Source organism: Mesoplodon bidens (assembly GCF_964165515.1).
Source record: "Mesoplodon bidens genome assembly, chromosome: 9".
In the NCBI taxonomy this organism is placed as follows: domain Eukaryota; kingdom Metazoa; phylum Chordata; class Mammalia; order Artiodactyla; family Ziphiidae; genus Mesoplodon; species Mesoplodon bidens.
The window spans coordinates 36276066-36290355 of record NC_138166.1 but is presented as its reverse complement, the minus strand read 5'-3'; the positions used below and the strand labels follow the sequence as shown (position 1 = coordinate 36290355).

The 14290-nt window shown below is 35.9% G+C and overlaps 1 protein-coding gene across 5 annotated transcripts in view; it reads right to left on the bottom strand.

Annotated features, from left to right (window-relative positions):
- SNX13 (sorting nexin 13) overlaps window positions 1-14290 on the bottom strand; it is a 149294-nt gene that overhangs the window by 29821 nt on the left and 105183 nt on the right. For 4 of the 5 annotated variants that reach the window (XM_081243602.1, XM_081243603.1, XM_081243604.1 and 1 more), the window contains 3 exons: window positions 13335-13507; window positions 3939-4046; window positions 1913-2023 (listed from right to left, as the gene is read on the bottom strand). In XM_081243602.1, the coding sequence (XP_081099728.1) occupies window positions 1913-2023; window positions 3939-4046; window positions 13335-13507 (392 nt within the window). The remainder of the gene's footprint in view (window positions 1-1912; window positions 2024-3938; window positions 4047-13334; window positions 13508-14290) is intronic. The other variant, XM_081243606.1, reaches the window with a different exon arrangement.

Below are 14290 nucleotides of genomic sequence, written 5' to 3'. Positions count from 1 at the left end.
ACGTTTTCGTTGCGTTCAAGTAGAGAATCGCACACGGAAATATGGTCAAGAGGGTTTCTTTCTCTTAACTTATGTGCAACCCAAACATCAAAGCAGTTAACATAACCAAGCTGGTGCAAATGATTTTCAGTGCTTGATTTAGATATTTTGAGTGTGCCGGCTATCTCCCACATGGTACGTCAATTGCTCTCAATTAATGTCTCGATTTGATAGCTATCAACTTCAATTGCTCTAACCGACCGTGGAGCATCGTCCAGCGAGAAATCTCCAGAACGAAACTTCGCAAACCACTTTTGACCCATTTAGTCACAGCACTTTCTCCATACACTGCACAAATCTTTATTTGCATTTCAGTTACGTTTTTACCTTTCTTGAAATAATAAAGCATAATATGCGAAAAGTGCTACTTTTTTCTTCCATCTTCAATATTAAAATGGCTACACAAAAATTTACCAATTTTGATGTGTTTTTTTTAATGCACGCTGATATGACAGTTGTCACAATACAATCTAACAAAGTTGTTTTGAATGAAGTTAAAGACAACTAAGCACTACTAGAGCCATCTTATGGAAAAAACAAATGAACTTTTTGGCCTACCCATTACATATATACATGCACAACTCTTGGTTGGTAAAAAGACATAGTCTACATTTAATATAATGTTTCTTTTATCTCAAAAAGCTCTTATCAATTTATTTATCTTAAAATTGATACAACCTTGAGAGAAAATAAGGTAAACATAAAAAAGATGGAACACTGAAATGCATCTCTATTGACAATAAAGCCATTTAGAGTTGGAATTTAAACTCAATCACTTCAGTCACGAAATACAAAGATAAGGCCACCATATTTTTTTCCTACCATTATAAGGTACATAACCTGGAATTTCTTATTAAAATAAAACATTCCACTTAGAAATGTTAACATTCACTTGGATGTTAAACCGTAGTATCCTTGAGAAATCACATGAAGTTCTTATGCTTACAGTTGTTAATCTTACTTATTTTGTATCAATTCCTTAATCTTTTTTAAGCAAGTTAGCCTTTTTAGAAGAACGAGTGGTGGGGAAGTCTTTTACTTTTCATTTTGAAATAATTTCAGACTTTTAAAACGTTGCAAAAATAATCCACAGAATTCCTACTTCCAGCTTTCCCAACTGCTGCTACAGCTCCTGATACTATTGTTACTACTTCTAAGAGCCAACATTTATTCAGACAGGCACTGTAATACATAGATTATCTCATTTGATTCATACATGCTCTAAACTGAGGATTAACACCTTCAATTTTTAGAAAATTAAAGGCCCAGAAGGTTAAGTAACATTTTGTAGGACACAGCTAATAAGTGGCAGAACAGGTATTTGAACCAAAGGTTGCCTGATTCCAATGTTTGTGTTCTCACCCAGTGAGCTATCTTGCCCAATTTGAGCAGTAAATCATTTATTGCCTTAAGCTAGCATCTTAATAGGTCTTGTGTCCCCAGAATTTTAAACAATAAATATTTCACTCAAAAGGCACAAATACTTTCAGGAACATATGCTATTTAACATTTTTCTTATCCTTACTCCAAATAAAAGACATTTCCTCCCAATAAGAAGTAGCTCCTTCTCAAGCTAACGAAAGCTTGTGACCTGTCTTAGGCCAACTTTCCTTACTGTATCATTTCAAAAGCTTTTTTTTTCTTGCAAGCTTTTGCTACATTTTAATCAATATGTAAAGACAGGAGTTTATATTTCTTAGATATACTTATCAATAGTAGGCTTAATAAAGCATAGAAGATAAACATGCCACGGAGCATTTAATAAAGTTTTCTAGTTTTAAAACATACACACAAATACAAATTTACCTTCTTTTATTAAAAACAAAGTATGAAAACAGACCTATAAAGAAAACCAATGCAATGGTCTGCTTACCTTACGAGCAAAATCCCCTTTCCCTTTACTGTAGGCTTTGTTCTCAAGGAAATCATACACATAGTGAGCCAAAGCTGGGGATGCTTTCATCATTTCAGGAGTTAACAGTAACTAACAGGAAAAGAAAAGAGGTATCTTATATTGATAGGGCACTGAAAATTAACTATTATTTATAATTTCATCTGCTAGAAAGTTAAGAATGTATAGTAAAAATGTTATTTTTAAAAAAAATTTTTAACACATTTTTCTATCTACCTATCTACCTGCCTATCTATCTATCTATTTTGGCTGTGCCACGTGGCATGTGGGATCTTAGTTCCCTGACTAGGAATCGAACCCATACCCCCTGCAGTGGAATCACGGACTCATAACCACTAGACTGCCAGGGAATTCCCCCAAATGTTATTTACTATTCCATTTTCAGGTTTTATAGCTTATACTAAGAAAACCCACGTCAGTAAACTGTTATGTTATTTACATTCTAATTTTAAAGTTAACATTAATAGATAGTACATAAAATAATTCAAACAAAATTTTTTAAGTATTATAAAGAATGCCCAAAACAAAATATTGCTTTTACACTGTTAATGATACAGTCTAACATTCTAGCTTAATCTCTTCAATGAAAGATGTTTTGACATATTGAGATCATTACCTAAGAAGTAGACAGTATAGCCACAATTAAAATACATATTTATGGCCCCAGATTTAGAAAAAACATGCTTATTTTCTAAATTTTATAAATAACTGATACAGATTTTAATGCAACTGAAGTTAATACATTTTAAAAACTCAAAATGTTTGACAAGAGTCATATAAATGATTTCAGATATTTAGCCATAAGCCAGAAGACAAAGGTGAATAATAGCAGATGTATATGTTTTTCCTACCCTTTCAGTAAATTATAATGCCATGGAATTACAATTATGGTTATAAACAAACCCAATTAAACCTATAAATGTTTAAGAGAGAGAAACCTTCCAAACAAAATATCAAGTACAGTATTAGCTAAGTTTCACTAAATATAATACTAAGACATGGTCGGCAAATTTTTCCTGTAAAGGTTCATATAATAATTATTTTAGGTTTTGTGATGCATGGAGTCTGCTGCAACTACTCAACTCTGCTGTAGTAGTGTAAAAGCAGTCATAGACAGCAGTAAACTAAATGGGTGGCTGTGTTCTAATAATAAATAAACTCTTAATAAAACAGGTGGCAGGCTGGATATGGTCTGCTGGCTGGAATTTGCTGACCCCTGTTCTAAAGAGAGAAGTGGGGAGCTAATAGATGAGAAAACTTTATAAATCATTCATTAGTATAAAAAACCATAAAGTGATACTATTAAAATCTGGCATTTGGTTACCCAGGTCTAAAACAAAGTTATTTCTGATAGTCCCAACAGCTTATGCAGTACGTAACCTATGAGACACGTTTTATTATTCCAGAAGAGAAATCTACATGCTTAGCATGCTACACTTCAGAAAAGTCCCTTGGATCTATTCCTCTCTTGAATTATCCTGTAATTTTAGAAGCCTTAGAATCATTCTGGACCATGGCAGGCAGCTATTCACTTTATCTGAGAATAAAAATCTTTACAGGGGACTATATTTAATACCATGTAATAAGCCATATGGAAAAGAAAAAAAATCCACTAGCTTTGGATACATCATGAAGAGCAGCTATTTACTGAACTGGGAACATTTAACTGTCTGCCATAAAATACCTAGACTTCCTAGATTTTACAGTAGTGTAGAATGGATGTGTGCCTGCTGGAGTGTCTGTATATTCATCCAAACCTGAAGGAGCAAAATTCCTAGCACTGAGTGTCCAGAAAACTTCTAAGTTAATAAACAAACAGAGAAATAACATTTAAAATTACTGAGCAGATTGCATGTCACATCTCAGCACCTCAAAAGTGGCTGCTACCCCACTATTATAGTACAAACATTCTCTAATAAAGAAATCAGCTATATTTGTATGCTATATTGAAATGAAAATCTACAGGTAATAATAAACATGAACTTACCTGCAAATATGCATTTAGATCCTTTTTTCTCTTTTCTAAAAAATCTCTATCCATATTATTAAAAGTCTTTTTACCGGGAAGCTTTAATATGCTTGACAGATTTTCAAACTAGAAAACAAAATACATTCAGTAATCTTAGTTTTTTTTTACAAAAACAGAAAAGTATTTTCCAAGTGACAATTTCTCTACATATCAGAAGCATCTAGAACAGATTCTGCAATATATTAAGCCAAAACCAGAAAATATAAAATACTGTCCAAATATGTCCAAACCACAGTTCGAATGTTATTTATTATAAAGAAGTTATTTTCTAAGAATGACAAACATGGATAGCTGATGAAGATGGGTGATATCCACATGGAGTTTCATTTTATACTCTCTGTGATTTTAAGATTGTTCAAAATTTTCATAACAAAAGGTTTTAAAAAATATTTTGCTATTCAATTGGCTAAAAAGAACTTATGATACAGTACTGAATACTCTATTATTATTTGTAAATTATGTCTTTAATATTATTAAAATTAATAATAAACGTAAAAAAATATTTTGCTTAACAACGCTTTAACTTGTGAATAAAGTATTAGCCAGTAAATTTTTAATAATCAAAGTTATGAGTTCCTGGTTTGTTAAAAAAAACTCAAAGAAATATTTTATATTGATGACTTCAAATCAGTTAATCACTGTAATAGCTAATTATTAAAGAAAAAGCAATTTTCAAAATATAGATTACAGCTATATCATAATTCTCTATATACAACCAGCACAACACATACTTCTTCTCCTACATGAAACTGCATGAAAAATAAACTCATAGATAACTAAGAAAAAAACAAATTAAAAGCTATCAAGTATATATCTTATCTTTGTAAAGCCACAAACAAAAAAAAGTAAGTGTACATACTTGAAATCTAGCATTTACAGACTCCACCTTCAAAAGTCCAGATATGTAGGAATCTACTGTGCCTTGATGAAGCACAGATTTTAACCATACTAGCTGCTAACAAAGTGGAAGAGAAAAGTCACTGAGCGAAGGATTGTGCTTGGCCAGCAATACCTACTATCTAAAACTTCAATGAGCAGCCTCATTGCTTTTCCTTTGTGATGCACATTCAGAAGTGCAACAAACTTTCTAAAACCAATCTTTGTTTAAAAACAACAACAATGCTTCTGTTGTTAAAGAAATAAATAAAGAAATAAAGAAAACTCATTCCTGGTGCAGAGATTAAAGAAAACAGGAAATGAAAAGGTGTAGGATAATTTTCATCCCTAAACTGGAAGATTCTGATAAATTATTAAATGGAATGGCAAATGAGATGGTCGCTTGGAGCTATAATGCGAACAAGTTCATTACATGTTAATGTATGAAACTTAAAAGCAGTTCTTTCGTCCTAGCCAAGGCGGAAAAAAAAAAGGGGGGCGAGGGGGAGGTCATTTACAGCAGTGGTCCCCAACCTTTTTGGCACCAGGGACCAGCTTCACAGAAGAAAATTTTTCCACGGACCAGGGTGGGGCGGGTGGGGGTATAGTTCAGGCGGTAATGCAAGCGATGGGGAGCCGCAGATGAAACTTCACTCCCTTGCCCTCTGCTCACCTCCTGCTGTGCAACCCGGTTCCTAACAGGCCGCAGACCAATAATGGTCTGCGGCCTGTGGGATGGGGACCCCTGATTTGCAGGGAAAATGTTATGCTGTAGTGATAGTCACAAGTTTGGTGGTTCACAAAATATTATAATGGGTCAACAATGAATGAATGTACAATATAGAGTACCTGGTTTTGTGAATTTTTTAAAAAAATGACACCTTATAGAAGTACATTTACAGTTTTCAAGGTGTCCTAAAAGATATTTAGTTTCCTAGAATAGGACTTATCCATGGTATCTTAAACTACTGACTCAATTTTATAGAATGCATAGTTTATTCAGGCATTACCAGTATGTTTTATTCCCTCAAAAATCGTATGTTGAAACCTTAACCCCCAATATTTCAGAATGTGGCTAGCCGTATTTGGAGAAAGGGCCTTTAGAGAGATAGTTAAATCAAATCAAAGCCCTTATAAGAGGGAATTTGGACATACAAAGAGACACAAGGGATGCGAGCACACAAAGAAACAGTCATGTGGGGCCACATCAAGAAGGGGGCCATCTGAAAGCCAAGGAGACATGCCTCAAGAGAAAACAAACTTGCCAACACCTTGACCTTGGACTTCTAGCTCCCAGAACTATGAGAAAATAAATTTCTGCTGTTAAAGCTACTCAGTCTATGTTATTTTGTTATGGCAGCCCCAACTCATACACCAAGGCAATATAACAGTACTCAGCAAAACAATTTATTTCCAAACCTTTAAAATATTAAAACTTATTAATAAAAAATTAAACGAAGAGTTAATTTGTTAGAGTCTAAATTAATCAAACTCCTTTTAAAATTATCTGTCTGGAACAGAAAAAAATTACAAGTATTCACACAAAGCAAATTTCATATTATACCAAATTCTCATAAATTCGCAAGTAAATAAAAAAAGAGATATATGAGCTATGTGATTTTTTTACACTGTGTATCTTAATTTTATTTTTTTAACATCTTTATTGAAGTATAATTGCTTTACAATGGTGTGTTAGTTTCTGCTTTATAACAAAGTGTATCAGCTATACATATACATATATCCCCATATCCCCTCCCTCTTGCATCTCCCTCCCACCCTCCCTATCCCACCCCTCTAGGTGGTCACAAAGCACCAAGCTGACCTCCCTGTGCTATGCAGCTTCTTCCCCCTAGCTATCAGTTTTACATTTGGTAGTGTATATATGTACATGCCACTCTCACTTTGTCCCAGCTTTCCCTTCCCCCTCCCCATGTCCTCAAGTCCATTCTCTAGTAGGTCTGTGTCTTTATTCCCACCCAGCCCCTAGGTTCTTCATGACCAGTTTTTTTTTTTTTTTTAAGATTCCATATATATGTGTTAGCATATGGTATTTTTCTCTTTCTGACTTATTTCACCCTGTATGACAGACTCTAGGTCCATCCACCTCACTACAAATAACTCAATTTTATTTCTTTTTATGGCTGAGTAATATTCCATTGTATATATGTGCCATATCTTTATCCATTCATCTGTTGATGGACACTTAGGTTGCTTCCATGTCCTGGCTATTGTAAATAGTGCTGCAATGAACATTTTGGTACATGACTCTTTTTGAATTATGGTTTTCTCAGGGTATATGCCCAGTACTGGGATTGCTGGGTCGTATGGTAGTTCTATTTTTAGTTTTTTAAGGAACATCCATACTGTTCCCCATAGTGCCTGTATCAATTTACATTCCCATCAACAGTGCAAGAGGGTTCCTTTTTCTACATACCCTCTCCAGCATTTATTGTTTGTAGGTTTTTTGATGACAGCCATTCTGACCGGTGTGAGGTGATACCTCGTAGTTTTGATTTGCATTTCTCTAATGATTAGTGTTGTTGAGCTCCCTTTCACGTGTTTGTTGGCAATCTGTATATCTTCTTTGGAGAAATGTCTATTTAGGTCTTCTGTCCATTTTTGGATTGGGTTGTTGGTTTTCTTGATATTGAGCTGCATGAGCTGGTTGTAAATTCTGGAGATTAAACCTTTGTCAGTTGATTCATTTGCAAATATTTTCTCCCATTCTGAGGGCTGTCTTTTCGTCTTGTTTATGGTTTCCCTTGCTGTGCAAAAGCTTTTAAGTTTCATGAGGTCCCATTTGTTTATTTTTGTTTTTATTTCCATTTCTCTAGGAGGTGGGTCAAAAAGGAAATTGTTCTGATTTATGTCACAGTGTTCTACCTATGTTTTCCTCTAACAGTTTTATAGTGCCCAGGCTTACATTCAGGTCTTAAATCCATTTTGAGTTTATTTTTCTGTATGGTATTAGGGAGTGTTCTAATTTCATTCTTTTACATATACCTGTCCAGTTTTCCCAGCACCACTTATCGAAGAGGCTGTCTTTTCTCCACTGTATATTCTTGCCTCCTTAATCAAACATAAGGTGACCATATGTGTGTGCATTTATCTCTGGGCTTTCTACCCTGCTTCATTGATCAATATTTCTGTTTTTGTGCCAGTACCATACTGTCTTGATTACTGTAGCTTTGTAGTATAGCCTGAAGTCTGGGAGCCTTATTCCTTCAGCTCCGTTTTTTGTTCTCAAGATTGCTTTGTCTATTCAGGGTCTTTTGTGTTTCCACACGTATTGTGAAAATTTCTGTCCTACTTCTGTGAAAAATGCCATTGTAGTTTGATAGGGATTGCACTGAATCTGTAGATTGCTTTGGGTAGTATAGTCATTTTCATAAAGTTGATTCTTTCAATCCATGGACATGGTATATCTCTCCATCTGTTTGTATCATCTTTAATTTCTTTCACCACTGCCTTACAGGTTTCTGCATACCGCTCTTTTGTCTCCTTAGGTAGGTTTATTCCTAGGTATTTTATTCTTTTTGTTGCAATGGTAAATGGGAGTGTTTCCTTAATTTCTCTTTCAGATTTTTCATCATTAGTGTATAGGAATGCCAGAGATTTCTGGCATTTTTATATCCTGTTACTTCACCAAATTCATTGATTAGCTCTAGTAGTTTCCTGGTAGCATCTTTAGGATTACCTATGTTTAGTATCATGTCATCTGCAAACAGTGACAGCTTTACTTCTTCTTTTCCGATTTGGATTCCTTTTATTTCTTTTTCTTCTCTGATGGCTGTGGCTAACACTTCCAAAACTATGTTGAATAACAGTGGTGAGAATGGACAACCTTGTCTTGTTCCTGATCTTAGAGGAAATGGTTTCAGTTTTTCACCATTGAGAATGATGTTGGGTGTGGGCCTTTATTATGTTGAGGTAACTTCCCTCTGTGCCTACTTTCTATAGAAATGGGCATAAATGCGTTTTGAATTTTTTCGAAAGCTTTTTCTGTATTGATTGAGATGATCATATGGTTTTTCTCCTTCAATTTGTTAAGATGGGGTATCACATTGATTGATTTGTGTATACTGAAGAATCCTTGCATTGCTGGGATAAACCCCACTTGATCATGGTGTAGGATCCTTTTAACATGCTGTTGGATTTTGTTTGCTAGTATTTTGTTGAGGTTGCTAGTATTTTGTTGAGGATTTCTGCATCTACGTTCAACAGTGATATTGGTCTGCAGTTTTCTTTCTTTGTAACATCTTTGTCTGGTTTTGGTATCAGGGTGATGGTGGCTTCACAGAGTGAGTTTGGGAGTGTTCCTCCCTCTGCTATATTTTGGAAGACTTTGAGAAGGATAGGTGTTAGCTCTTCTCTAAATGTTTGATAGAATTCGCCTGTGAAGCCATCTGGTCCTGGGCTTTTGTTTGTTGGAACATTTTAAATCACAGTTTCAATTTCAGTGCTTGTGATTCATCTGTTTATATTTTCTATTTTCTATTTCCTTCTGGTTCAGTCTTGGAAGGTTGTTCTTTCCTAAGAATTTGTCCATTTCTTCCAGGTTGTCCATTTTATTGGCATATAGTTGCTTGTAATAATCTCTCATGAACCTTTGTACTTCTGCAGTGTCAGTTGTTACTTCTCCTTTTTCATTTCTAATTCTACTGATTTGAGTCTTCTCCCTTTATTCTTGATGACTCTGGCTAATGGTTTATCAATTTTGTTTCTCTTCTCAAAGAAGCAGCTTTTAGTTTTATTGATCTTTGTCATTGTTTCCTTCATTTCTTTTGAAATTATTTCTGATCTGAAATTTATGATTTCTTTCTTGTGGGTCTCCTGTAGACAGCATATATACCAGGTCTTGTTTTTGTACCCATTCAGCCAGTCTATGTCTTTTGGTTGGAGCATTTAATCCACTTACATTTAAGCTAATTATCGATACGTATGTTCCTATTACCATTTTCTTAACTGTTTTTGTTTGTTATTGTAGGTCTTTTCCTTGTCTGTGTTTCCTGCCTAGAGAAGTTCCTTTAGCATTTGTTGTAAAGCTGGTTTGGTGGTGCTGAATTCTCTTAGCTTTTGTTTATCTGTAAAGGTTTTAATTTCTCCATCGAATCTGAATGAATCCTTGCTGGGTAATCTTGGTTGTAGGTTTTTCCCTTTCATCACTTTAAATATGTCCTGCCTCTCCCTTCTGGCTTGCAGACTTTCTGCTGGAAGGACAGCTGTTAACCTGATGGGGATTCCCTTGTATGTTATTTTTCCCTTGTTTTATTATTATTTTCTTTTTGCGGTATGCGGGCCTCTCACCGCTGTGGCCCCTCCTGCTGCAGAGCACAGGCTCTGGACGCACAGGCCCAGAGGCCACAGCTCACAGGCCCAGCCGCTCCACGGCATGTGGGATCCTCCCGGACTGGGGCACGAACCCGTGTCCCCTGCACCGGCAAGCAGACTCCCAACCACTGCGCCACCAGGGAAGCCCCTTTGCTACTTTTAATATTTTTTCTTTGTATTTAATTTTTGATAGTTTGATTAATATGTGTTTTAGCGTGTTTCTCCTTGGGTTTATCCTGTATGGGCCTCTGTGCTTCCTGGACTTGATTGACTATTTCCTTTCCCATATTAGGGAAGTTTTCAACTATAATCTCTTCAAATATTTTCTCAGTCCCTTCCTTTTTCTTTTCTTCTTCTGGGACCCCTATAATTCGAATGTTGGTGCGGTTAATGTTGTCCCAGAGGTGAGACTGTCCTCAATTCTTTTCATTCTTTTTTCTTTATTGGGCTTTGTGGTAGTTACTTCCACTATTTTATCTTCCAGGTCACTTATCCGTTCTTCTGCCTAAGTTATTCTGCTATTGATCCCTTCTAGAGAATTTTTAATTTCATTTACTGTGTTGTTCATCATTGTTTGTTTGCTCTTTGGTTCTTCTAGGTCCTTGTTAAATGTTTCTTTTATTTTCTCCATTCTATTTCCAAGTTTTTGGATCATCTTTACTATCATTACTCTGAATTTTTTTTCAGGTAGACTGCCTATTTCCTCTTCATTTGTTTGGTCTGGTGGGTTTTTATTTGCTCCTTCATCTGCTGTGTGTTTCTGTCTTCTCATTTTGCTTAACTTACTGTGTTTGGGGTCTCCTTTTCGCAGGCTGCAGGTTCATAGTTCTCGTTGTTTTTGGTTTCTGCCCCCTGTGGGTAAGGTTGGTTTGGTGGGTTGTGTAGGCTTCCTGGTGGAGGGCACTGGTGACTGTGTTCTAGTGGATGAGGCTCAATCTTGTCTTTCTGGTGGGCAGGACCGTGTCTGGTGGTGTGTTTTGGGGTCTCTGTGACCTTATTATGATTTTAGGCAGCCTCTCTACTAATGGGAGGTGTTGTGCTCCTGTCTTGCTAGTTGTTTGGCACAGGGTGTCCAGCACTGTAGCTTGCTGGTCGTTGAGTGCAGCTGGGTCTTAGCGTTGAGATGGAGAACTCTGGGCGAGCTTCCACTGTTTGATATTACATGGAGTCAGGAGGTCTCTGGTGGACCAATGTCCTGATCTCGGCTCTCCCACCTCAGAGGCACGGGCCTCACACTTGGCCAGAGCACAAAGACCCTGTCAGCCACACGGTCCATTCCAGGCTGTTCTTGGTGCAGGTGACAGAATGGAGTACAAGAGAGATGAGATCCTTGCCTCAGGGAGCTCACAGTCTCATGGGCAAGATGGGTAGGACAATCTGGAATACAAGACAGCGGAGCAAGGGAAGTTCTCAAACTCAGGAGACGAGCCTCTTGGTTACTTAAATTGAGCTCTGAGAAGTAGTGGGAGGCTGGCATGTGATCTGGGAGGAATGTAGGACATCAGTAGTACCGGTGCTGTTCTAAGCCAGGCCAGGGGTTGGAAGACGTTTTTAGATTGCTGGTTTGTTGTAAAAGGATATAACTCAAAAACAGCCAGATGGAAGAGATGAATAAGGCAAGATATGGAAAAGGGCATGGAGCATCCATGCCCTGTCTGAGCATACCACGTTGTTTGCCAACCCAGAAGCTCCAAGCTATGTGATTTTAAAACAATATGAAACAGGTAATCATAGAAAAAGAAATAAAGCAATTATTTTTTCAATTATTTCTTCAATGTGGGGCAGAAAATTCTTTCACCTCCACAAACAAATCAAGCTAAACATGAAGAAAAGATCTATTCAACAAGAACAATAGATATATTGTTATCAATATATGTTAATATAACAACAGTTATATCCAAAGTTATTAATTTCCTTATGAATATAATTAAAAACTGTCCTTTTAATATGGGCTTAAAAGTGTTTAGAGACCAGGCTTAACCTGGTCTCTAAACACTTTTGAGCTATTAATAGTTTATCTCACTCTATTCACGAAGTATTTTAATGAGATTATCATGGTACCAACCATATATTTTCCACTACCCTAACTGAAAAATATACTTTCTGATTACTTAAGTAGTTAACTGTCATTTCAAAGCTTTAGTCCACCCAATCAAATGTCACCACTAATTATTATTATTTTATTGGCTTAATAATAATTGTTTATTTTAAAACCCTGAAAGATTCTCATGACTTAAAATAAATTTCACAGAACACGTATTCCAATTTATCCTGCGATAAGTTATTTTGTTCTAAGTTAAAAACAAAAGAATATTTAATAAAAAATAAAACATAAAACAGAGAGGGCTTCCCTGGTGGCGCAGTGGTTGAGAGTCTGCCTGCCGATGCAGGGGACATGGGTTCGTGCCCCAGTCTGGGAAGATCCCACATGCCGCGGAGCAGCTAGGCCCGTAAGCCATGGCCGCTGAGCCTGAGCGTCTGGAGCCTGTGCTCCGCAACAGGAGAGGCCACAACAGTGAGAGGCTCACGTACCGCAAAAAAAAATATTTTTTTTAATTAAAAAAAAAACAAAAACAGAGAAATAGTTTGTTTACATTCGTTATTTTTAAGAGTCCTCATACTTTTATGAAACAGGAGGGTTATATTTGGTAAGAATTAAAAAACATTATTTGGTTAATGTTAAACTTAATTTAGATTTTGGTTCTTCATTAACTTAATGGATCAAGGATTTAACTGTTAACACTTGGAAAAGGACACCATTTAAAATAGCCATAGCTTTAGATTATACTGCCAAAAACAAAACCACCAAATGTCCAGTGATCCCCATCCCTACTTTAAACCAAACCCAAATACCTCTGCAAAGCACAGCACATACACACACTCTTAATATCAGAAATATACACTTATTCTAATTTTCCAACGTATACCACTGATACTTCGTCACTAGTCCACAATGGTTAGGACGGGTTAAATTTGATTTATTGGTGAAATGTGAAAAATCATTATAACATTCATGTTGCTTATAAAAAAATTCTTACATTATTGACTTAGCTTTGGTCAATACCTTAGCATCACTCAGAGCTATTTAGAATCAAACATGGAATCAAGAAACAATGTAAAGTACACAAACTTTAAAAACCTCATTACCTGTTCGGTGATCCTCATGTGGAAGTCGTGGAAGTCACTATAACGACGGTAGGTTTTCCACATCTCCTCACTGTTTAGACTGCGCCGGTGTACAGTGATGGCATATAATGCGTATGTCTTGCCATGATCATTACAAACGCCTGCCACAGCATATGGGTCATAGTCAGCATATACTAGTCATTTAAAACAAAATGAAGAGGAACAAAAGACACAGAAAGGAGGAAGATGAAGAACAAAAACAAACAAAAAGGACAACATGAAATGAAGAAGAATTTGAAATGACAGACTGAGACAAAAGGATGTCACCAAAGGATAAAATAGATTCCCATCCTCTGTACTCACATCCATAATGTGTTATATATGATGGCTACATTACAAAATGACCTACAAGTTTATGATGATACTGCCAACCACACAGTGATGTCTACTTTGGACTCTCTTCCCAATGAGCTTTTATTTATTATTAGTTATGATAACACAATACCACCTCATAGTATAGTATTAGAGTCTCTTAAATTTAACAGAAGAAAAACAACAGAAACAAAATAATAACCTCTGTTCTAGCCTTTACTATTCAGCTGTAACTCGACAGCATTTTAACTGAACAGCAAGCAAAAGCTATAGGATAAGATCTATCTTCTCTTTTGGCAAATCTCTTTCTTGTTTAAAATATTCAACAATTTACAAGTGTAATTTATTCTGAAGACTGTTCTAAATAGTCATTTTCCTACTTAATTGACACAAACCATCCAAGTCAGGTAGTCTCGAAAATCAAAACCTATTCCTATTCTGTACTAATCTTAAGTAAAAAGACGTATTTTGAATCATTTTGTCTTGCTCATGTTCCATTTTTTCCCTCTGTGTTGTATTCTATTCTAGATCATCTCTTCAGTTTATCAGTTTAAAAGTTTATCAGTCTCCACTCATTTGTACCTGGTCTGTTTCTTAATTCATCC